This window comes from Notamacropus eugenii, chromosome 5 (genome assembly GCF_028372415.1).
Source record: "Notamacropus eugenii isolate mMacEug1 chromosome 5, mMacEug1.pri_v2, whole genome shotgun sequence".
In the NCBI taxonomy this organism is placed as follows: Eukaryota; Metazoa; Chordata; class Mammalia; order Diprotodontia; family Macropodidae; genus Notamacropus; species Notamacropus eugenii.
The window spans coordinates 209,843,548-209,869,203 of NC_092876.1; the positions used below are offsets into that span (position 1 = coordinate 209,843,548).

The window sequence follows — 25,656 nt, forward strand, 5'->3', positions numbered from 1 at the left end:
AAAACTAGGTGCATTTAAAAATTCATTGAGTGTCTATAATATACTAAGTCTGTTCTTAAGAGAATGCTGGCACAGTGCCTCCCCTCTAAGAGAATGCATGCTCAATGGCATGGCGAGTGACAAGCCCCAAGTTCAAATATGGCGTATGTGCTACTAGCTCTGTGTCCTTGGGCAAGTCACTGTCTCAGTTTTCTCAGCTGTAAAAAAAAGACTCATAGTAGCATCTACCTCCCAGGGTTGTTGTGGGAAACAAATGAAGATAATATTTGTAAAACATTTATCCCAATGCCTGGCATATAGCAGGCATTATGGCATATAGGTATCACCCATTCAGTAGTGTAGATCAGGTATGGATGTGGAGCTGAATTGGTTCCTTAAATGACTAGAAGGAGCTATATGAGGGCTGCTCAGTTCTTAAATTGACAGGTGGCTTTTTGGTTTATTTCCTTCCCTAATTTACTTTGCCAGCTTCCCACGGAACTGCATGGATTCAGACTATTGAGGAGTTTAAGGTTAAAAGTATTTTAAATCAAGGGTGGAATCTGTGGCCTCGAGGCCCTCATTTGCTGTCCTTTGACTAAATTAGGTCACGTGTGACCTCTAGACCACAGGTGCCCCACCCCCATTTTAAATGATAACTAATTGGAATGACTCAAGACCTCTGATCTATGCCATGGCCAACCATGAATACTGACGAGGAGGCATGCTGCCCATCTCTTGGTGAAGAGGAGATTGACCATAGGTGTAGTAGGAGATAGAGATGTTTGGACACAATTAATACAATTCAAATTAGTTTTGCTTGACCTTGCTTATTTGATACTAAGAAGACTTATTGGGAAGAGCAGAGTCTGGAGGAGTGAAGAGGGTAGTGATATGAATAGAAAAAAGGAAGAAATAAGAGAAGCGTTTAAACATACAGAAGAGGTCAGAAGGAAGTCTCAGGAGACATAGACAGGCAGGGCAATGATGAATCTTCCTTTTTAAATTTATTTTTTAAAATAAACTGTATGTTGATAAAAATTGAATAAGGCCACAAATAACACACGTATTGGCATAGTACAGTTTTTCTGCTGACAGCTGTCAATAGCATTTTCTTAGGGCTGAACATTTAAAAATGGATTGCAAACAGCACCTAAATTGCAGTACACCAACGTGGGCTATTCTGGAGCTGAAGTTTGGGAACTTGGAGCGAGATGTTATACAGCTTTATGTAAAATTGAGCCTCCTCCTCCCGGAAGCCTCAACTGTTATCTTCCCAAGGTTATGACTGGGCTCTCAGAACCCTGAGATCAGAGTAAATCAGATCTCAAAACTAATATAATTCAATGGTTTACAAATTTCACCAAGTGAAAACATTTTTATACTCTTGCAACATTTGAATTGAAAACCCATTAAGGAGCACTTGGCTCCCTACCCAGAACCATAGTAGGGAGGAAGAAGCCCTGAGGGGTGGGGCTATCCCCATCTGGTTCCCAGCCTCATCATGGGACACTCCTTGGGATTGTTGCTTCCTGCCTGTACTGTAAAACAAAACATAGCAAACAAAACAAAAAACAAACTTTTCCTCTCTAACAAATAAAATCCAGAAGTCAACAACAAAGAGGGTTTGTTTGAGCTGACCTTTACTCTTGAATTTACCTCCTTGGATGGTGTCTGTTCACCCTGAAATGCTTTGTGGCTGTTGGTCTGTGTTCCATTTTCCCTGTTCATTAATTCAGTGAAAAAAAAAATTAAATAGACACTGAATCAAACCTCCCTGGTTTTAGAAAGATTTCTGTCAGGATCTGGCAGCAAGGGACACTCAGTTCCACACAACCTAATTGTAATGCTTAAAGCCAGGAAAGAAGGAGATTTTGTTTGGAATAAGGCATGGTTTGCAGTTAAAATGAGTTTAAGATTCTCAGCTGTGTTATAGAGAGAGGAAAAAAATAGAAAGAAAAAGATTTCAAACCAGGGCTTTAAATTCCAGCCAGACAGTCTAGGCTGAGTTGCCTCCATTTAACTGTCCTTGGAGTCACAGAGTATTTCATTCATTAATCTTTGGTTCAAATCAAATAGAAGATATTTAATTCTCTTTAGGAAAAAAAAATGTGTCTAAGCAAGTTTTGTTTAGATATTCTTTTGTAATTTATTTTGATGGCTTAAAAGGAAACCCACTGGAGCAGTGAAGGAAGAAGCCAAATTAAATATCTCAGTGACCAGAATTTGCCAAGCCAGCTTCCCCATGCACCAAACAGTTGTCTGTGCATTGAGGTTTGTGCTGATGTCTGGCATCAGAAAAAGACCACAAACCGCAAACCAGCGGAGTCTGGTTCTCTTAAGGGCAGCTGCAGTTTTGGGGGTTGTAAATAAAAACCTGTTATCTCTGCCCTCCAATACCTTATTTTTTGCCACAAAAGTATCCCAGTGGACCTTCCTTCCTTTTCCAAGGGCAGTTCTGGAGTGTGGTGTCAGGGGTTTATGCCTCACAACCTCAATACCTTGTGCCATTCGCTATTTCTCATTGAAGAACTTTGAGTTTTACTAGAAAGAATGATCTATCGAAATGGAATGTATTATTATTTGGTACTTGTTTAATTGATAAGAAACTCTTGAGATTGACTATAATATAAAGTCCAGATGAAGACTTGGTTTGAGAATATAGAGAAATCAATCAGTCATTAAGCACTTATTGGGCACCTATTAAATGCTATGTACTGCTCAGTGATAGGGATAATAATACCCAAAATAATAGTCCCTGCCCTCAAGGGGCTTATATTCTAATAGTGGTGGGGGAGGACCACAGATAAGTAAATGTTATGGATGCGTAAAAGTTTCTTACCAAGAAATACAAAGTGATTTTTTGGGGGAAGAGACTACTAATGAGGGAAGGATATAGGAAAGGAAGAGACACAACAGATTTACAAATGAATAAATACGAAATAATACAAAGTTTTTTCAGGAGTTTGGGGGTAACAAGTAGAGGATGAGGAAAGACATGTTTCTTGAGATCTCTGCAACAGGGGTTCTTAACCTGAGATCTGTGAATTTGTCTTTAAAAATATTTTGGTAACTGTATTGCAGTATAATTGATTTTATTTGTAATCTTTTGTATTTTTGTGCATTTCCAAACATTATTCTGAGATGGGGTTTATATGTTTCACCAGTCCCCTAGAGGGGTCCATGACATAAAAAAGTTTAAGAACCTCTGATCAGTTGATTCACCGAGTCAGTAGTGTAAAGGCAGTGTGCATTATAGATGTGGAAGAGCATGAGATGAGCATGGAGGCAGGAGATACGATATTGTGGACAAGGGAACAAGTGAGCTAGTTTGTTTGAATCATAAAGTATGTGACAAAAAGTATAATGTGTGATGTGCCCAGAAAAGTTAAGTTGGAGCCGGACTATATGAAGGGCTTTACATATCAGAAAGGGGGGGTTTGTCTTTTTCTAGAAGCAACAGGAAGTGATCAGACCTTTTTGACTAAGGGACTTAATGTTGTCAGAACTGTATTTTGTAATATCTGTTTTCTCAACTTTTCAATTACCAGGCAATTCCCTCCTTCCCCTCAAGTTTTTGTTTGTAAGACTGGCTGGTTTATACCAGATCAATAACAGCAAAATCAGCGTGTGTGTGTGTGTGTGTGTGTGTGTGTGTGTGTGTGTGTGTGTGTGTGTAAAATGCCAGGAAGTTTCCATTGTGTCTTAGGAGGAAAGGTAAAAGTATAGCAAAGAATATAACAGAGTATCTAATTTAGTGTGAAATTGTGTTGTACAGACTATAAATACTATGGAAGTCTAGAAGATAAGGAGCTTAGTAAGCACTGGCATAATCATGAAGAGTTTCATGAAGGAGGTGAGATTTGAACTGGTCCTTGAAGGATGTGTAAAGCTTTGGATAGTGTAAGGGAGAGTGGAGGATATTCTAGGCAAGGAACCAACGACAGTGGAGAAAAGCAGTAAGAATGAGTGTACTGTATTTAATGGAACATTGAGGATCCTGACCTGACTAGGAAAGACTTTAAATACACATTGTCAGAATTAGAAAAAATTTGTATATAAATCCAACTTTGAGTTGATGATAAATTTTAGCTTTTACATAATTTATTCTTTCATATCATCCATTTTTGCCATTGCTATTTTTCTTTTTTTTTTTTATTAATTTATACACACACACACACACACACACACACAACATTACATTTCTGCCATAAGGTGGATAGCATGCTTCATCATCAGTCCTTTGAAATCATGGGTAATAATAGTACAGACCCTACGAGGGTTAGATTACGGGAGACCTTGAAACTACTCATTTCAAGGAAATAAATATTAGGGTTTCCCTTTTATCTTCACATTCCCCTTAAAGAGAAAAAGAAACCTAAAATGTGTACCTGCTGAAAGATAGGTTTATAGTCGTACACTCTTTGCTCAAAATGAAAGATGAGAAAATCCACTTTAAAAGTGGTGATATTTTTCATACTGCATCAGTCTTGTTACAATTAAACTACAATTTTGGCAGTCCACCTAAGTATATGTCTGTTTCTTTCTTTTTTTTTGAATTGTAGAAATTTAGGAGACGAGTCCAAGAATCTACACAAGTGCTAAGAGAACTGGAAATTTCTTTAAGAACAAATCATATTGGGTAAGTGATGTTTTAACTGTAGTTCTGAGACCTTCCTGTGATGAATCTTCCTTAAGTAAAAATGATGCCATCAATTCTAAGGAGTGAAATAGTTTCCTTTCGGGTCATTACAAATTAAAAACAAACCAAAAACAAACTGGTGGTGAGTGCTCCAACAGTTTACTTTGGGGAAATGAGCTATTTTCTTGTCCCCTGAAAAAGTATCAAGAGAAGAAGCAGGGTCAGTAGCCCTTGATTTAGCGACAGAGGGCAATCTCCTTGACTCCACAATCCCTTGTTTGGGTGTTGTGAATAAAACCAACTCAAAAATTTAGGCTAAAGGTGGGTATGTCATCTAACCTGTGCTGAATTGCAGTAGATGCCCAACATCAGTGGACTGGCTTATCTCAAAACTTCATTGGCTCTCCAGCCTCATTGTAGATGACATATAGCTTTCTGCTGTGCTACCACTTTCCTGAGTTTGTTGAAGTCCTAGTGTGATGAGAAGGAAACTGATAGGTACATTGTGTTCTTGCTGCTACTTATAAATTTACTATCAGATCCTGCCCTACAGTGACACCAAAATATGGATTCCTCCTTAAAGAAGGTTTGGGAACCCTGAATTAAACAACATAAGAAACTGGTAAAATTTGTGTAACAGCATAGTTGCTTTCCTTTAGTAAATAGGTTATATATACTTATTCCTAGAATATGTTGACTGACATAAGTAAGACTCTGAATTGGCTTGGTATAATTGGAAGAATTATGACCTAGAAGTTAGGAGAACTGGGTTTGAAGGCTGGTTCTGCCTTCTCAGGTCTCTGGGTTGATGATCTGAGTCAACCTTGGTAGACTGTAGGTTTCTAGGATTCAGTTTTCTTATCTGTAAAATAAGAGATTTTAGTTAGATTTTCTCTGAGGTCCTATCCGGCTCCAGAATTCTGTAATTCTATATTATCATGTTATACATAATGTTTTAAGTGAAAATTGTGTTGTAGATTTATAACTTTACATTTTCCTCCCAAATCTCAATACCTCTCCTCTCTACAGAGGCAGAAGTTTCCGTTTTTCATACTTTAAAGATCCCATTTAGCACTAAATCTTTGAGCCTACGAAATTACAATTGTTTTAACTATACAGATATTTAAAAAGATAGACCTTCATGATAAACTTCCTTAAAATACAAGGGTTATTTTAAAATGATGGATCAAAGTTAAAAAATGTTTTTCTCCTCAGTATGTCATGTGCCATGCTGTCCAGAAGCCTGGCTGAGTCTAGGTTCAGAGTTTCTGTTCATTCACCTCTATCCTAAGAGACTGTGACAAAGAGGAATGGAAGCACATTCATCCCTTAAGTTCTTTCTCTGAACAGGAATGAGATACCCAGGGCTGAGGAACAAAGCGGATGAGATGTGTTTGTGGGGTACTGGTGGTTGTTAGTTGATGTGTCCAATAGTCTAAATTCAGGGAATTCATGTGCTTTTTGCTATTTGTGGATTAGGATCAGCAATCCACTCTGAGGGCCAAGACTGAGATGTTGGCATCTTTCCTTGACAGCGTATGGCGGAGTAAGTTGAGTTCAGGATTTCCACAAAATGTCAGAATGTATTTCTCAAACATTGCTAAAATGAAATGAAATTGACCATCACATACCAAGGCAAAACCATCATTTCTAATGCAGAATTAGCAGAATGGAAGAGACTTTGGTTGGAATGAGGCTGGAACAATCTGCAAGCAATTGGTATGTTTGGTTATTCAAAATAGAGCTGGCATTTCAGAAGTGCAGACTTTGTCCAGTGTACATCCTTATAATTTCCCCTCTGTCTTCAGCCATGTGAAATGATCTCTAAAAGCCTCAAATTGCAAAGTTATTAATGAGGATGAATTAAATAGTTGTGTCCAGACAAATGCAGGGATCTCTATACATAAAGTCGGACTTCCATACTATGACTTAAGTGTTTCACTTTCCAGTTGGACCAGAAAGGAAAAAGGAAACACTCACAAATATTTAAACATGGCCAGGAAGAACTGGACTTTTGATTGTCTAATTTGGAAGGTTAAAATTTTCTTTTAAATTGTTTCCATTTTTAGTACCATCACCTGGCACGGTGGCATAGGGATTGGTTGTTGTTCTTCATTCTCAAAGAGGACCAAAATGACATCACTATGCTAGAGTCAAGTTTCCAGGTGTCTGACTGTGACTGAACAGTCCAATACGAGCTTGGAGTGCTCTGCCATAGATGTGGCACAAATAATCCCTGTGAACATTTGAGGTGGATACTCTAAATTTGTGCATCCTGCATTTCCTTTGAGCTGTTTTAATTCTGCTTTCCTTGTAGAGCACAGCACCTTTTCTGATGTGAGCACTCCATGCTGAGTGGTCCTGTGCCAGTGTCTCCCATGTCTCTGTTTGGAACCATAAGTATCTGCATTTTACAGAGCTCTCAAAGAGCTTCCAGGATCAAGATATTTGTCAGCTGCTTTGAGGTTGCAGGCAATAGGACTCTCAGAGTAGACCATCTTAGTTGGTTATATCCTAACATGCCTGACAAATTACTGGTCCCCAAGGAGGAAATCAAAAGCTACCTTTCTAGGCTACTTGTTTTGGAATAGTTTATTCTTGGCATAGAGAAATTGTGCCCTGCTGACTTGGGTCATGAAGACTTGAATACAGATCCTTCCTTTGACATTCAACCAGCTGTGATTCCTTGGGCAAGTCACTAAATCTATACATATGAGCCTCAAGCAAACTCACTTGTATTTTATATGCTCAACCATAGACAGATTTTTTTCTTCTGAATAAGTTGCCCACACTGACAAAATCATAGATCTTTTATTTAATATTCCTGTTGTGCTTTAAACCCATGAAGAGGGAAGATTTTTGAGGCTGGTGGTGTGAGACTTTGGGAGCTAACAACTCTAAGTGGCAGATTTTTAAAAGGGAAGATCCCTCTGGTGATTATATGTAGACCTGAGACTCTACATTTCAGGGATTAAGAGGGGTTTGATTCTTGAGAAAAGTCAATTTCCCTTTTGATAAATTACATTGATAGAAGTTGGGCTAGAAATAATGCCAACCCCTTCTTTTGAAGACCTAGGAATAGTAGAGAAGAAAGGGGATTCTGATTCATAATAGCATTTTGCATTGTCCTGAAATACCCCTGAACCAAACCAAAAGGTGTTACATGAAAGCCTTGAAATATAAATTAGTAAAGGTAATGGTGCAGTTATCATGATGACATCATAATAACAGTTAATGTTCACATAGCACTTAAAATTTTTCAGAGGATTTTGGCTGTATTACTTCATGTGATCTTCTCAACAACCCTGTTAGGGTTCTACCCACCCATTCATGTAATTTTCAGCTCTCTTTCATTTGTTGATTTCCCCTATTATTGTGCAAGTTCCTTGAGGGCAGGGACTTTTTTTTGGGAGAGGGGGCACATATACTTATGTCCCCATTGGTTAGCATCATGCCTGGCAGATAGCAGGAGCTTTATAAGTTTTAGTTGCCTACTTGCCATTTTACAGATAAGGAACTGAGGCAGAGATGGGTTAAGTGACTTGCCCAGGATCAGAAGATATTAAATGTCTGAGGTAGGATACAAATTCCCAGTTTTTCTAACCCCAGGTCCTGTCCTCTCTAATCCACTGGACCACCTTGCTGTTTCATATGATTCTTCCATTGTGGTGTTGAAACTACTCTTTCTTCAGGGAGAATTAATTTTTTTAAGTAGTTGTCTGCAACAACAGATGAGGGAAATTCATTATATAGGAACTTGGGCTAAAGATTGCGCAAGTTCTAGAAGCCACTCACATAACTTTCTGGCTCCTCTTCCCTTTTTAGAGCCCACAGCTGGGGCCAAACTGAAAGAGGAAAAAGAAAGGGAATAAGCATTTATATAGTGTTAACCATATGTCAGGCACTATGCTAAGCACTTTTATAAATATTATCTCATTTGATCATCACAACAGGGCTATTATTTTCTTCATTCTACATTTGAAGAACTTGAGACAAACAGTGGTTGACTTGACTGGCATACATAGCTGGTATGCCTCCAAGGCTGGATTTGAACTCGTCTTTCTGAATTGAAGCCCAGCACTCTATTTACTACCTCTGTTGTAGGGGAACATGGCCAGCTGATGGAGGGGCAAGCCCAGGGAAGTAACCACTGAGCCTGTTCCTGCCTTCTCTGAAGGGCTGCAGGCAGCAAACAGAGCCATAGCTGGAACTGAGGATCTAAGTAGAGGAATATCCAGTGTTGGCCACCATGCTGGCCCATGTCTTTTCAGCAGACTCGGTTCCCACTGGTGCCTGTAGAGTCTTGGATGAAGGTGACTATGTTCTGAAGAAGAGAATATGCCCAGAATTTACTTTCAGCTCTGTCCTTCCTGGCTGGGTCATAGAGAGAGCAACTTAGAAATGTTGGCCAAAATACCATTCAGAAACAATGACCAGTGGCTGCCGTACTCAGCTCCCATTTCTACTTTTTGTCCCAGCTCTTTTTTAATCCTCCTTTTCCCCTTCTCTTGTCCCTCATATCTTCCTGACAACCCCTCTTTTATAGTTGGGACATGCTCAAATGCAAATTGATGACATAAGATAATTGCCCTGAAGCTGTGAGGTATTGAGTAAATAATGTGTGCCGTCAGAGCCAGGAATAATTCTACTTTCCAAAATGTATAATTACCTAATTTTAATCCTTTTGTAAAGGGAGATGTATAGGAAAATGTGTGGAACATGCACAGTGGTTTAAAAAAAAAAAAAGAAGGAATTGGTTGTTGTGGGAACCCGGATTTTATGGCTAAGTCATTTGCATGATTATTTACATATATCGGGTACTTCAAGGTTGTGTGATTTCATCCATGTGGTTATGACTCCGCCAGTGTAGATGACAGCCCCTCCACCCACTAAGCCTTAGTAGACACTTAATGAATTGCTTTGGCTAAAGAAAATGAATCACTTGGTAGCCAACCCGGTGATGAAGAGTTTTTCTGAACTTAGCCTCACTTCTCTTTAGAAACAGACCTGCAACTTGGTAGAACCTGCCTGAACTTGATCCCCTCTGGCATAGCCTAAGAAACAAACCCTCCTCCTTCCCTGCCCTGGGTTACCATGAAGAATTAGAGTAGGGTGTTAGTGGTGGAATGATCATTTATCCAGATCTGCAAAAAGGAGGCATCTTCTCCTCATATTTATATTCAATAAGATAGTATATGACTGGTTAGTATCTTCTTTATTTTCGTTTTTATTTTTTGCCATGATTGATGTCTTAATTCTGTCACTCCCTCTTTCTTCTCACCTCCCTCAATCAACTTGATAATTTAAGTACTTCAGTGCATCTGTGTTTTCATCAAAGTGGGTCCTCCTTCCAGCCATTCAGATCATAACCCATCCACACCTTTTGAGCCTGCGTGAGTCTTGTCTGTGTCCTCTCAAATTTCCATAGGAGGTCTGTTTAGGATGTGGGGGCTTTTCACTGGGTCTCTTGACATTTTAGGAATAGTAGTGGAGGATGCAGACTGTCCAGGAAAGGCTTTGTAGAAAAAGTGCCACTTGAGGTAAGGCTCAGTATAAAGCAATCAAACAAAAAAACCCCAGAACACCCTAGAGTAACACACTGGAAGAAGAGAGGTAAGGATTGAAGGGCAGAAGAGGAAAACTGCTCTCTCTCTTGATCATGTAACAGTCCCTTTATCGCTCCAGCAGGCATTCTGAAATCCCCCATCACTGTAAATTGTGGCTTCTTTTTCAGGCCCTAGTCATTGTTCTAAGGTGGTGCCACATGATTAGAATGGTTAGTTCCAGGCACTTTTCTGTGTTACTGAAAGGCCACAGAACCGGGACAGTGTAGGTAAATCTTGCAGCTTTGGATTAGAGGTAGAACAGGAATTGTGAACTACTCCTGAGCACTAAAGGCAGCCATCTCCTGTAATCTATACCAGTGCTGTCAAACTCCAATACAAATGGAGATCACTAAACTGGACATAAGGATCTTTGCAGGCTGCTTATTGACTTGAAAAGCTACACATCTTTATATATCTTTTTTTTTTTAATAATACATCAACATATTGAAATCAAATAGGAACCACATTTTAATCTGGTTGAGGCCACACATGGCTGAAGGGTCACGTTTTTGACATCTCTGATCTACATAGCATTAATGCCCCATTAGAAATGTGGGAACATCCTCAGTCCTTTTATTCTGCCTGGAACTCTGGGGGTCTTTCTCTCCCTGATTGATTCTTTTGTGAAGGCAAATTAAGCCATTTTTGCCTCAGTTCTTACCTAGCCTCTAATTTCTCAGTGGGTGTTACCTCAGACAGACTGTGACTGGAGAAAGACCATAGCTTAAAAAGGCCAAAGTCTCCCACTGCATCCAGGGCCATTACTAGTCGCCCTTACCTATGTCTTGCCACTGGACTCCTGTGACTCTGGAGGAGAGAGTGAGGCTCAAGACTTTGCACAGCTCTGCCTCGCTTCAATCCACCTTACCAAATCTAGACTTCATTATCTCAACTAACCTCAACTAATCTCAACTGGTCTTTTTCAAGAACAAAGGATGAACTGCAGCTTCCACAACCACAACAAAACAACATCGGACTTGGAGGTGATGACTCATTCAGGCTTAGACTTCTGATGCCCAGGGCAGGAAAGGACCGTGAATGCCACTTAGAAGCATATGCAAAGTGTCTACAGATTGGCATTTTGAGTCTGTGGTTGTATAGTGTTCCTGTCAGCCAGCTTTACATCTTTTCATCCTGCAGACCATAGAGATAGAAACTTCAAGGAACTTGGAAGACCATTTAGTCCAGTCTCCTCATTTTACACATGAGAAACCTGAGTGTCATAGAGGTTAAGTGATTTGTCCTGGGTTTTGTAGGTAGTAAGCAACAGAACCAGGAAGCGAAACGTGGCTCCTCTGACTCTGACTCCAGTGCTCTTTCTCTTGTGTCATTCTGCCATCTTCTATCTTTTTTTTTTTTTTTTTTTTTTGGTCCCTCTCTGGCTGTGGCTCTATGCTGTAGATACCCTCCCAGGAGGAACTTAGAAAATGGCACATCAACAGTCAGTCAGCAAGCATTTATTAAGCAATTAATATGTGCTAGGCAGAGTGCTATGTACTAAAGATAGAAAGACAGAAATATGGTTCCCCCATCCAGAAGCTCATATTCTAATGCCAGAGATATTATATAAATAGCTATGTATATACTGAGTGGGTAGAGGGTCCTGGTTACCTTTGACGGTTTTCATGCTGTGCAGTTTCAGAGAACTGAGATTTAGGTGTTTTAAAAGAAGACTAAAGGCCTTGAAACTTTGTTTTAAAGGCTACTAATAAATGTCAACCCTTGACTGAAATCTGTATGCAAATCTTCCTTTCTTCTAATAGGAATGGTAGAAAAGCCAAGAGGTTTTTATTTAAAGAACAAACAGAATCAGATTTTGATTTTTTTTGTCTAATTGTCTCTCCAGTTTGTATGCCATTTTCTTTTCTTTTTTTTTTTTGTAATTTCTAAACTTCTAATTATAAACATTTAAAAATTGTCAGTATGTCCCAAGGCCTAATCACTGGAGGAACAGTTGTAATAAATCACATTTTTCAAAAAAAATCTGGAAACAGATACTGTCAGATCCCATACATGGTTGTCCAGCGGAGCTGGTTCGATCTAGTTCTCATGACAGTCATATCATTAATCATAACCAATGGTGTTTCTTAGACATTCTGAACATATGTCACAATCTTAAATCTCACTTAAACATATACACTTCAGAGACTCACATATTGCTGCTGTAGTCTTATGAGCATCATAGGGGTCTATTCAGAATGGCTTAAGTGGAAAATAAGAGTGAATTTAACCTCTTCTCTTTCTAGGGGTCCCTGTAGAGCTGAATCCAAACAGTGAACAGGATAGAACCAGATGGAGTAGAGCTGAGGGCTGAAAAGAGAAGATGGGAAGGACAGATTCCAGGGTTCCCCTTTCACACCTCTTCCCTGCAGCAGGCATAGATGGGAGCCTTTCAGTATAAGAAGCCCAGTTATATTTTTTACTCATCTATACTCAGGGTCAACCATGGATTTATCAGATTTTCATGTCACTGTTGTTTTGACAGATTACAAAGAATTGAAAAAAGAGTTACCTTTACCTTCTACCAATGACAGGGTTTATTGAGTAACATAAAAGCCATCAGTGGAACACATACTCATAATGAGCTTTATGGGCCCTCTGCTTCATTGCCTTGCTGCCATCCCAGACTCTTGTTTTGACCTACTTATGTCTAGCTAAACAAACAACAAGCTCCAATTAGGTCACTGACTGGTTCTGGATGGCCTACAGATGTTAGAGACTAGAGAATTATACCAAGGTAGACAAAAGCATCTGGACATTCTAATCTAGGTGAGCAAACTCCAGCTGCTTTTGAAAACTTCAGGCAAGGCAAAACACAGGACTAGTAGAATTTCTTTGGAGTCGGGGCCTGCACTCATGAATATTCATCAATCATTTAAGCAATCTATCTTCTTGTACCTACTCCCATTCTGGGTGAGTGGAAGGTCTTGATGTAGTTGGCGTGCACCATCTGCAGAAGCTATCGCTGCGCACTATAGTAACTAGGACCCAGGTTTCTTTGGAAGATTAAAGACAAGGGGAATGCAACTGTTGGAACACATTTTACAGTAATGCCTTCTAGCTATCAGTTCAATAGAAATGTTTCATTAGTTAACTCTTGTGGTCCTGGTTTTTGGCTAAGGTTCATCTAAGCACCCTAAGTCATCCCCTTTCCAGAGATGAAGATGGTGAGATAATAAATACATGGAGCCCTTGAGCAGATCCTTCAGGATTAACCCCAAAGCCAGCAAAACAAGGGAGACTGGACCACTAAACCACAATGAATCTGATATACCTTTTGCTTGGTTACTTAATTATTTCTTTGACTGCTTCCTTGCATGATGATCATGTCAATGTATACTAATTAATTCAGTGCATTGTTTTGAACGAGAAATAATATGTGCTTAAAAATACATTTTAAAAAGAGATTATATTTGTCACATCCTGGCAAACAGTATGTGGTGCCTGTAACTTTTTCAAAGCTTTTCATGTTCATGGAAAAAATTAAGCCAAATCATTATGCCTATCGAATTTCAAGAAGCCCATAAACACTGGCTTGACGTTGGCTAGTTTGGTGGTTTCTACAGCTTGGTGTGCCAGAAAGGAGATGAGTGTGGATTTGGAATGAGGCCTGAACTTTGGTGGTTGTGTCGTCATGTTACCAGCTTGCTGAGTTCCCCATATAATCTTGGCCCCTTCACCAAGCACACTGCAGATCAATTTGTGGTGGAAAAAAGTACAACATTTACCAGATTTCCTTTTTTAGAAAGTTCCATAGAGGTTTCCTAAAGCCTTCCAAGCAGTAAAATGTATGCATGGCATAAGTATAAATTTTACACCCTTCCATGTGTCATGATTTGGTTGCCTTAGTTTCCATAAGTAAAAGGCTACTTTTAACTCATGTGAAAGATTAAAGGCTTTATTCCACATTTCCTTTCATACAATGAATGTTTCTGAGAAAATGTTTCCACTGTTCTCTTCTTTCAGTAGAATACCATAAAGTGAACTGCTCTCTAATGATTTTTCTAACAGATGGGTCAGAGAGTTTTTGAATGAAGAAAACAAAGGTCTTGATGTTCTGGTGGAATATTTGTCATTTGCACAGTATGCAGTCACGTAAGTACAATAAGCTTGTATGCATTGGGATTTCACGTCGTTACAGAAGGAGAAAGTCAGTGGTACAATTCTATACTGCGTTAGGAGGAGGAAATGTAGAAACAGATGTGGTGGTTTTTAAGGAGGTTTATTGTAGCTTGGAACAAATTATATAATTGGAATTATAGGTGACTTTAAGACTGGGATCTAACAGGTGATGAAGTGGCCCTTGGAGGAGGATCCCTTCCTCCTTAAAAATGCTGTGGAAATTTATGGTAAAATATGTTCTGTTCTAATTTATAGACTGCTCCTTTTACCTAACTATTGGTAAAATTGGCAACAAAGCTGCATTTGAAGGAGAAGTTGTCTTTTTCTATCTGTTTCTTCCTCATGAGCAGTTTATATATGCGCAAATTAGGGAGGAAATGTGGTTTGCCTCTTGATCCTCCCTGAAAGAACTTGCATCTAGAATTTGATGATAGTTTGTTTTTTCCTAATGCTACTTTTAATAACAGTCCCTTATAGGATGTTTCGAGTCCCTAACTGATGTTACCTCTTTAATCTTCACAATTTCTCTGGGAGGTAGTCAGGGGAAAGCAATAATTATTCCTACCTGGCAGATGAAGAAACTGAAATACCAAAACTTGTTTCGTGAGTTTCAGCTTTGATGCCTCCCACGAATCATATGGGACAGACCCAGAAAAACAAAGGAGCAGGTGTTGCTCTCTTGAGAAATTATCCTGTAAAATATAAGCTGTGTTTCATAGTTTTCATTTCCAGAGTTTGTTTCTTATCCACTTCCATTGTATCCAGCTGCCAACTTCCTGTTCTCTCACTGCGTATCTGTGTCAAAATAACATTACTCTCTTATGCATAGTCCATATTTTTTAAATTTGGGGTTATGTTTATGGAGTAGAAGAAAGAGCTAAGTAGGTCCAGGCACATTTTTTAATATGTCATACTATGTATTATGTATACATTGTGTTTAACTCTTTATATGTATAATAATAGTTCTCTGCCAGCCTTACTTGATTATCCTTACAAATATTTCCACCAACCACCCTTTTTTTGGACCAGAACAGTTGGATTTCATTGTTATAAGAGATTCTGGTGAGGAAATTCCCTTTACCAGTGTAAACCAGCAGTCTTAGTTATCTACAACACTGAGAGATAAGTGATTTGCCCAGGGTCACACAACCGCTGTATGTAAGAGGCACAAATTAAACGCATGTTGCTCCAATTCCAGGGCCCCTTTTCTATCCACTATGCCATACTGTCTTGCACACATTCTTTTATACATGATGGACAAGGGCACCTAGTATCACCATTTTAGGCTATTTACTGAGCTTGTAGCAGAGAAAGGAATAAAATTTGAAATCTTGGTTTCCAATCTCCTCTTCTTATTTTTTTCTTATGATATTTCAGTGAAAGATTTCCTCATCTTATATTAATTTAGTTAAATTCAACAACCATTTATTAAATGCCTACTGAATCACCTTTGTGTATGATGTTAGGTAGTGGGAGTGCAGAGACAAAAGACAAAGCTGTCGTTGGCCTTAAAGAAGTTACATGCTATGTATTATGGGAACGTTTTTCATGGAGTCTTTATATTTTACTCCAATTAGATCCAGAAAGCATACTTTTAGCTTCATCTCTGAAATGTTGGTAACAAGGAATATCTGAGTGCAAGAGGATTTCTTACTGTCAATGGCATGCCCCCATTTTTTTTTTGGAAGAGAGAAGAACTCCTTTGACCTTGGTACTTGTGGATTCTTTAGGCAGTTCATGTCATCTTCTTTTGGGTAATAAAGAAGAACCAGCTAAAAAGAGGTTAGGAAGAGGTCTTTGTAGTGTCAGGGCCTCAGAGGAACCATATCAGTAGCATGATGAAAGGCCATAGAACATACCTTTTCTTAGAGCTGTGAGCACACTGCCTGAGACTTCTACCAGTCTTAACTCAGTTGGTTCCATCCATTGAAGACTTCCAGTGATTTAAAGGCGATCATATTTTTCGAACAGTTATACTCATTCTAGTAAAATGGGATGATTAGAACCACACACAGAAACAGTTAATGAAACAAAATTTAGAAAATGTGCATGAGATATAAAACCCTGCCTCTTAAAAAAAAGAATCTGTTTCTAAAATGTATAAGTGTGAGCAAGTTAACTTGCCATTCATTCCAACATGACTAACATTAATAAAGACCTCAACAAATGTCGGGAAAACAACGGTCTCTTACTTTAAACAGCAACACATTGGGAGGAGAGTTTTTAAAAAAATCAAAGAGAATCTGTAACTATGACCATAATGTATCACACATGGTTGGAGAGTCCCCTTGCCAACACACCAGGAGAAATACTCAGTCACAATTTTTGATGAGTAGGAATAAATTAGTACAAATGCAAAGTATTGATTTGTTAAAGGAAAATGAAGACAGCTGTAAGATCTATATTTTCCCCCTCTACTATGGTAATGGCATGACTTGGCAAATCAGCATTTGTTATATTTGTTTTATACAAACATAAAAATAACACGTGAGTGTTTAATTGTTCCTAGATCATATCCTTGGACTCTTCATTTATCCTTTGCCCAGGTTCATTATTTATCGCAGTCTGTTTTTCAGACTAATACCCTATTGCAAGTCACATGAACTCCTTTTAGATAAGTTGCTTTGCTATTTTACTCCCACTAGGACTTAGTGTAGTAAAGAAAGTCATGTGATATAGTAGAAAAACTGGATTTGGACTTAGGACTTCTGGGTTTGAATACCGCTTTGTGACTGTGGATAAGTCAGCCTTTCTAAGAGTCAGTTTTCTTATGTAAAATGAGATGATGACGTTTGTTCAACCAAACTCATAGGGAAGCTTTGAACCTTAAAGTAAAGGAAGCCTTGCACCTTAAAAGTGCTATATAGTGTAATACAGGGGCAGGTAGGTGGTGTAGTGAATAGAGCACTGGGCTTGGGAGTCAGGAGCTCAAAAGTATAGAGTACTGGGCCAGAAGTCATGAAAACCTGAATTCAAATACGGCCTCAGACACCAGCTGTGTGACCCTGGGCAAGTCATTTACCCTTGTTTGCCACAATTTCCTCATCTGTAAAATGAACTGAAGAAGGAAATGGTAAGACACTCCAATTTTTTTCCCAAGAAAACGCCCAAATGAAGTCATGAAGAGTTGGAGACAAGGGAATCAACTGAACACCAGCAAAATGCAACATACTACTGCTATTAATATTAAAATGTATAAAGAAAGAAGGAAGGACAGCTTTTTAATAGGAAGAGTAAGTTGTGCACATCGTGCATTTGTGTGTTGCTTTGCAAGCCTTCAGGATAATAATTCGTTTCATTTCAGTTTTGACTTTGAAAGTTTGGAGAACAATGTGGAAAACTCAGTGGACAAGTCTAAACCATGGAGCAGGTCCATTGAAGACCTGCACAGAGGAAGCAACTTACCCTCGCCTGTTGGAAATAGCATCTCTCGCTCTGGAAGACACTCGACCTTACGGTAAGACCTTTTAATCAGGCAGCAAGCATAGGAACAGGAAGCAGACAGGAAGGACACATCCCTACCCTGATGCATTCACTCATCAGACATTTATTTAAAAGCCTACTGGGTGTGCAGAGTACTAGCTTTGTTTGTTTTTTATTTTTTTTCCCCCAGAAATGTGATTGTTATATATATTATAAAATAGTAGTGTCCATTTTCATTGAAGTCCCTTTTCCTGTCACAGAGAGCATAATCCCACATTATGAAGCATAGTGAATTACCACTCTTTCTGGACACCCTATGTCTCCATTCAACCAAAGGAAATGAGATGCAGTCATTTAATCAAACCTTAGGTCCGAGTTGGCATTTATTGATCAATTAACAAAGATTTATAAATCGACTACTATATGCCAGCATACTGTGCTAGGCGATAGGATTACAAAGACCGCCCCCCCGCCCCCCGCCCAAAAGCTGTAGTCTCTATCCTCAAAGAAGTTACAATCCATTGATGGAAACAACAGGTACTTATATAATAACACGTAAAATAAGTATATAATAAATTAGAGGCCTAGCACCTAGGTTATCAGGAAGGGCTTTGCATTGAAGATAATGTTTGAAGTAAACTTTGAAAGAAACTAGGGCATCAAAGAGGTGGAAATAAGGATGGCAGGTATTCTAAGAGTGGAGGACTGCATGTGGAAAGTCACAGAGATGGTAGCTGAGGTACAACAGAAAGGACAGTTGGGTGATCTGTAGAGTGAGGAGAGGGGAAATAATGTATAAGAAGGTATGAAAAGGTAGGTTGGGATCAGATTATGAAGGGCTGTAAATGTCAAACAGGAGTTTGAATTTGAACTTTATAAGGAGTCACCAGAGTTTATTGGTTGGCTTGAATTTGGGCTTTAGAAGAATCTCTTGGGGTGCTATATTGAGGATGGATTTAGTTGAATGCCATACAGTGTTAAGCTGGTATCACATCAGCTAAATTTCTTTAAGCTTTCTGAAGCAATTACTCAAGACCCTGGACAAAAAGGAAACAAAGGGTGATATGTGAAAGGAAAAAGGGCTTATGGTACTGAAATGTAAAAAAAATAATTATTGGGGGGAGAATTTTGGAAGTACCTTGAGAATCAAGAGAGCTTCCTGCTCCCATTATCATGGGTCCCTTCACTCAGTAGGAACTTGTGTGTGTGTGTGTGTGTGTGTTTGTGTGTATGTGTGTGTGGTTTTGTGTGTGTCTGTGTGCGTTTGTGTTTGTGTGTGTGTCTATGTTCTTTTTGTGTGTATGTGTGTGTCTGTGTGTGCATATGTGTGTATTTTTGTGTCTGTGTGTGTCTGTGTGCGTGTTTGTGTGTCTGTATGTGAGTGTGTGTGTGTGTGTGTGTGTGTGTGTGTGATGTAATTGGTGAATTCATGAGACATGTCAGTTTTGGGTAATGGGCTACAAGGAGATAGCCTTGAGTGGTTTTGTGCCTTTAATGATAAGGAATGCCATGCTATATGGTTCTTCCAAAAGAAGCCAGTTCTAGTATCTTTTTACCAAGAAACATTAGATTAAACTAATGACTAATGTCTCCTCTTTTCCATGAGAAAAAAACATTCTGATGAGCAATACCAGTAGCTGAAATGTTTACCCTATTCATTACAGTTCCCAAGTTCATTGGGTTAACTAAGAATCTTACTAACCAGTCCCGTGTCATCAAACTTGTGAAAGTTGATAAGATAGCATGACTGGACACTATGACAGGCGTGGTCATGCCTAGAATGTAGTTTGACAACATGTTGCAGAGTCAAGATGGTTAAATTGTGTCGGTGGTATGTGAATTTTAACTCTTCAATGTTTTTTATTCTCCTAATTTGTTCTTTTTTCTCTCTCTTTTGTCCTTTTCCCCTGTTGTTGATTTCTTTTTGTTTTGCATAGGAGAAGATCTTAATGATTAAATCAAGATCTTAGGGTTTTGACATTCAAATCAATATTTCCATTCTAACGTGGCTATGTTAGGGAAGTCAAATGAAGTATAATCTAAACCCCAAAAGAAAGCTGCAGGTTTACACACACCAGGTTAAGTTTTGAAGGCTTCTCAGTAATAATCTGGATTGTTGTTATTTTGGCCGCACAGTTGATATAACACATAGAGCCCTGGACCTGGAGTCAGGAAGACTAGTTCAAATCCAGCCTCAGATACTTGCTAGCTTTGTGATATGGGACTGGTCACTTAATCTCTGTCTGCCTCAGTTTCTTCAATTGAATAATTTAATGGCACCTACCTTCCACAGTTGTGAGGATCCAATGAGACAATAGTGATAAAGTATTTAACACAGTGCCTGGTATATAGGTAGGCATTTTATAAATGCTTTTTACCCTTTCTCCTTTACCTTCCCATTTTTCTTCATGCCCAAATCCAGGTTTTCCCTTGGGGAATATCAGAATTTGAGTCGTCTAGTTCTTTACTACTCCTCTCTTCTCCTCCTAAAAGTCAAACGGCCCTTAGGTCTCATGCAAGCATCTAGTGTAACAAGACATTGAATATGGATCAAGCTTTATTTGGCCTAGTCATGATTTTATTTAGGCCTAGATGAACATTTTAAGTCAGAAAGAAAAGAATGAGAAGATCATCAGAGATGAAATTCCTATTTACTCACTGTATAGAGAAGGAAAATGAGACCCAGAAAGGTGAAGTAATAGGAATAATAATACAGTGCATTAGGATGTGCAGAAGTGCTTTACACATTAACTTATTTGATCCTCTCAAGAACTCTCAACAACAAGGAGGCAGCTGCTACTATCTCATTTTACAGGTGAGGAAACTGGCCAACACAGGCCCAGGGCCACACAATTAGGAAATGTCTGAGGCAGCTTTTGAACTCAGGTCTTCCTGTTTTTAGACCCTGTTCTGTATTCTCAGTCTTCTGGTTCTGGAGTCAGCACTCTTTCTGCCTAGAAATGAAGTATAATAGAGATTCAGTTTACTTGAAAAGGGTTAACACAGAAGAACAGGATGTTGCTTCCAGCAGGCAGCTCTACTTGAAATCAGCAAGCTAAAAAAACCAATTAGGTTTAATTTTTTTAAAAATGTGTTAGAAAAAACCTTAAGCTCAGGGATAACTCTTGAATTTCTTTTGAAATGGATTCATGGATCCTTATGATGCAAATGAGGATTACTGTGAGCAGGCCTACTTACTGGTTTATATGATAGACTTTTAAACAATGTATATAAATTAGAGTTCAGTACAGAATTATGATCCACAGATGCCTGGATGTCAGTTTTGGACTTTGCCATTTGACAGTATTTAACATTGAAAAGGAAGAATCAAGATTATAGATGTATTACATGTTGAATTTTACATAAGAATAAACTGGTTTTTATTGTTCCTTCCCCCTTTTCTTTGTCCTCTATACTTGGACACTTTCATGCTTTCCTTTTATGACCCTTTCTTCTTTTGCACAATTGCCACATTCTGAGTGTCTTCACTTCTTTGATCTCTTAAGCCATTTACATCCTATTGCCCTATTTTGATTCATTTTTTATGCCACCACCAGATTGATTTCTCTGCCTAAAGCTCTTTAGTTAAAGTGCTGTAAGGACTGTGTTTGACATTCTGCTTCTGATGCAATTCAAATTGTGTTGATGAAGCTTCAAATTAAAAAACACCTCATCAATCAGGAGTATAAAATTCTTCTGAGAAGAGCTAGTGATGTATGGTGGGGGAGGGTATTTTAGTTCACTCTGCATCCAATTATAATAGAAAAACCACATGACTTAGGTGCATCACCCAAAGACTCACCATCTGAAGGACCAAAGATGCATCATTTGGAGACTAAGTATGTCCTTATTATAGTTACACTAAGTTTTTATAAACATTTCAGTTTATGTTTTGAAACACTTTAATAAATCACGTGGCTGTAGCATAAGCATTAATTTATTCTTTTAACACATGTTTTATCGGCTTTATTTCCTTTACATCCAAAAACATTGTTAGGATCCAAGAGACAATGACACTTCATTATATTCTAGTAAATCTTTCTAACTGAATTTGTAATCTACACCAACGGCTAATATTATAATCAGATGTGGCTTGGGAGTGTTTTGTGTCCTAAAACTGATAGAAATTCAACTAAAAGACTAGCTATCAAGAGAATTCAAATAAATTAAAATTCAGGTTTAACGGAAATGCTTTTGGAAGTGGTAACGTGAAAGAGATTTTTTTGTCTTATGACGTTAGGTACCTCTATTATATGAATTCTTGAAGCATGAATTAATCTTTACATTTATACGTATTATACATTTTATTAGTACACATGATATATTATTATGTAACATGTAATATTATTATGTAACGTGTATCATTTTGTAACATAAGTACATTGAATCTACTTTTTTTCTTGCTCACTTAAAATGTTGAATCATTGCTATAGAAAATATGGGTTGGGCCCTGTCCTGAAGGTTGTAGTACATTTTATCTTCAGTCAGAATACCTTTGTGTTTAATAAAGAACAATATACAAAACCAATAATTTTAATCAAATGCATTAAATATACATGAAGGATATGCTTACATGTGTATATAACATGGAAACAAACTTTATTACTGGAATGTGAAAGTATAAGTATGCTAATTCTCAGATATTCAGATGAATCTGTGGTTTCATCACTTCAGGAGTTCCCTCCAAAAATCCAGTTCATAACCCATTTCCCTTTGTAACTCTCATCTAAGTACTTCTGAAAGTCTGCCACAGGCATTCTCCACCCAGTTCTAGGGATCTTGCTCGCTTTCTTCCAACATCACAAGGACCCTAGTGGAGGGAATGCTTTGGTCGTCTACCTGTCATCCCTTTAGTTTCATCACATTTTCTCTGTCATAAAATTCTTTGATGACTTTCTTTAGTCTTGTTCTTTGAAGTTCCTTGTTGGTTATACTGCAGCCTACTTAGAGCTACCATGTGCCTGCTATGTGGTGCTCATCTTTAATTGTTCAGAAGCAGTGGTGTGTTTCAAGTCTTGATGGTACGGCAACATGACTGATATGTTTGCATTGAAAAGATGAGCCTTGACTCTTATGGGAAACATGTGGTCAGTAAAAATGCTTTTCAACTTTCCAAAATCAGTGCAGCCCATTCTTCCTATTTTTCAACTCTAGGTTTGCCTCATTGTCCTTAACTTTTCCAAATACAAATGCAGTTGGATAAACTCTGTAGGGTTCTCCTGACAATGTATGTTGAAATCTGGGCAGTAGATATTTTTTATCCATTTGGTCTTTCCTGGGTTGAAACAGGTCAAACTCTTTTGAGTGATTATAGATTTCTTCCAGAAGGCTGTACTTTGTCTTGAGATTTGATGCAGTCAATATAATGCCAACCACAATTGGGATCATCTACCTAACATCTATCAGGTTTTTTACCTCACAGTTTTCTGAGAATTGAGTTCTAGTTCTAACTTGCAAAAGTGTCTCAGGTTGAATTCTATTGCAGTGGAATAAACATACATATTTGAATTTAGTTCAGATTAGTTTTCAAAGGACAAATGGGATAGGGCAAAGGAGAGAGCAGTGGGTAAGTCACATGACTTCTCTTGGCATTGGTTTTCTTGGCTGGAAAATGGAGATAATAGTGTCTACCTTTTAGGGTTGTAAGAATCAAACGCGGTTACCTATGTAAAGCACTTGGAAAATCTCAACGCAATATATAAATGCTAGTTATGGTGATAATGCTAAGGGTGGACATGAGAATAGTGTCAGAGAGAGGTGTGAGAGATGTTTCAGATGAACAGCACTTATTAAATGGTTTGCCAAAAGGGTTAAAGAGGCAGCCGAGAGGTCTTGAGCATAGCGAATTTGGAAAATAGTGTTCACTTGTTAAGGACATGAAAATTAAAAGGGACATTTTCCAGTAGATAAGTGGTCAAAGGAAATGATCAGGCAGTTTTCAGATGAACAGATTAAGCTGTTGATAACCATGTAAAAATACTCCAAGTTATTAATAAGCAGAAAAATGAAAGTTAAAGGAACTGTGAGATTTTCTCATACCTATCAGATAGAAAACAGTGACAGAAGAGAAAAATTGCAATTATTCGAGGTGTCATGGCAGAATCGGCACAGTAGTGTGTTGTTGATGGAGTTGTGAATTCATTCAACCATCTTGGAAGATAGTTTGGATCTATACCCCCCAAAATCCCTAAACTGCACATTCTTTTTGAGTCTTCTGTTAGGCCTGTAGCAACTGGAGGTCAAGGATGGAAGGAAAGGATCCTTGTGTACAGGAGTATTTATAGCAACAGTTATTGTTGTAGTTTCAGTAAAAAGAACTGGCTGAATGAATTGTGGTGTATAAATATAAAGGACTTTTATTTCACCATAATAAATGAGAGTGTGATGGAGAGACTTATGTGAACTTAGGAAGAATTAAACTAGCAGAACCAGAACAATTTGCAAGAATATGAAAGGAAACAACTCTAAGAGACCTCTGAACTCTGAAAAAAGTAGTTATCAATTATGACTTGAAAAAGTTTAAGAATTAAACATATCTTCACTCTTTGGTAGAGATGTGATGGACTGTAGGTACAGAAACAATAGGTGTCCACTAGCAGGGTCAGTGAATTATTTTTTTCATGTATATGTGACACACATACACTTGTTATTAAGGAAATATTTCTATTTTATGTTGAGAGGGAATAAAGTAATTTGATGGGTAGTAACAGACATAGAAAAAAGTAATGAAGTTTTAATTAATTGAAATTTGGCCGCAGGCAATTATTAAGCAGATTAGGTGGTTATATTGATGTTCGTCATTAAGTTTTCAAGAGGAATAAGGATTGGACCCTATTCATGGTATGGGGGGCACTAGTGTGAAACCATGCCCTCGAGGACTTCACTTGTGGTTCCACTGTCATAATTGACTTTTTCCTCAGTTTACGATAATCTAAGCTTGGCTCCAGTCATATCTCACTTTGCTCCTGAGCCATCTTTTTTTCCATCTACATTATCACTGAATTTATTCCCTCTATTTCCCTTCCCCTCTCTGGTTGTTGGACCATAATCAAATCAACTGTCATTTCTCCTAGAAAAGGCATGTCAATTTATTTTTCTATGGTTCTGTTTACTATCCTTATAACTTGACAACTTTCCCTGCCCACCATTTCTACACACACACACACACACACACACACACACACACACACACACACGTAAATGACAGACCAAGACATAAATGGCAAAGATTCACAAATTTTGAATTTCTTTAGATGGTGGGATATGGTAGATCTTAAAATGTTTTCATTGACCCCAAGTTAACAAAATGAGAGTAAGAGAAGGGGAGAGAAAAGATAAAGGTGGCAGACAGAAGGAAAACAGAAGAATGAAGCAGGCATCCAAAAGTTATTTCTTCCATCTCGGAGGGAGTAAGGTTATGGAGCTAGAGATCCTCGACTCTTCACCTGAAGATTTATGTCTCAGAAAAAAAGGTATAACTATCTAGAAAAAAAAAAAAACTCAAAGGTTTTCTAAATTCAGTAAACTTGCCCACAATAGTCTATAAGCTGTAACTTTCTGGTTTTCTTTTTTAGCAAATCCATAATGAGAAACAACTGAAATTGTTGTTTTGTGTGTGTGTGTGCTTCTTTTTTTGTCTGAGAGTTGTAAAAAGAGGGAAAAATGCATCCATACCAAGAATGTACATTCCAAGCTTTCAGCTCAGAGCATATTTTTACAGCCCAGTTAGAATGAAAATGATGAGAGGCTTTAATTATAGCCTGCTTGTGGGTACCACTTACTCACAGGTTTTCAAAACTTCCCGGAATAAGAAAGGTTGTCTTTCACTTGTTCCAAATACTTAGAGTTCCCCTCCCAAGCCTGTCTGCAGAACTGCCTGAGATC

At 38.3% G+C, this 25,656-nt stretch overlaps 1 protein-coding gene across 4 annotated transcripts in view; it reads left to right on the forward strand.

The window, feature by feature from the left end:
- Positions 1 to 25,656, forward strand: part of FMNL2 (formin like 2) — a 366,690-nt gene that overhangs the window by 244,676 nt on the left and 96,358 nt on the right. For all 4 annotated transcript variants that reach the window (XM_072611975.1, XM_072611974.1, XM_072611973.1 and 1 more), the window contains exons 4-6: positions 4,545 to 4,621; positions 14,239 to 14,322; positions 17,654 to 17,806. In XM_072611975.1, coding sequence (XP_072468076.1) covers positions 4,545 to 4,621; positions 14,239 to 14,322; positions 17,654 to 17,806 — 314 coding nt within the window. The remainder of the gene's footprint in view (positions 1 to 4,544; positions 4,622 to 14,238; positions 14,323 to 17,653; positions 17,807 to 25,656) is intronic.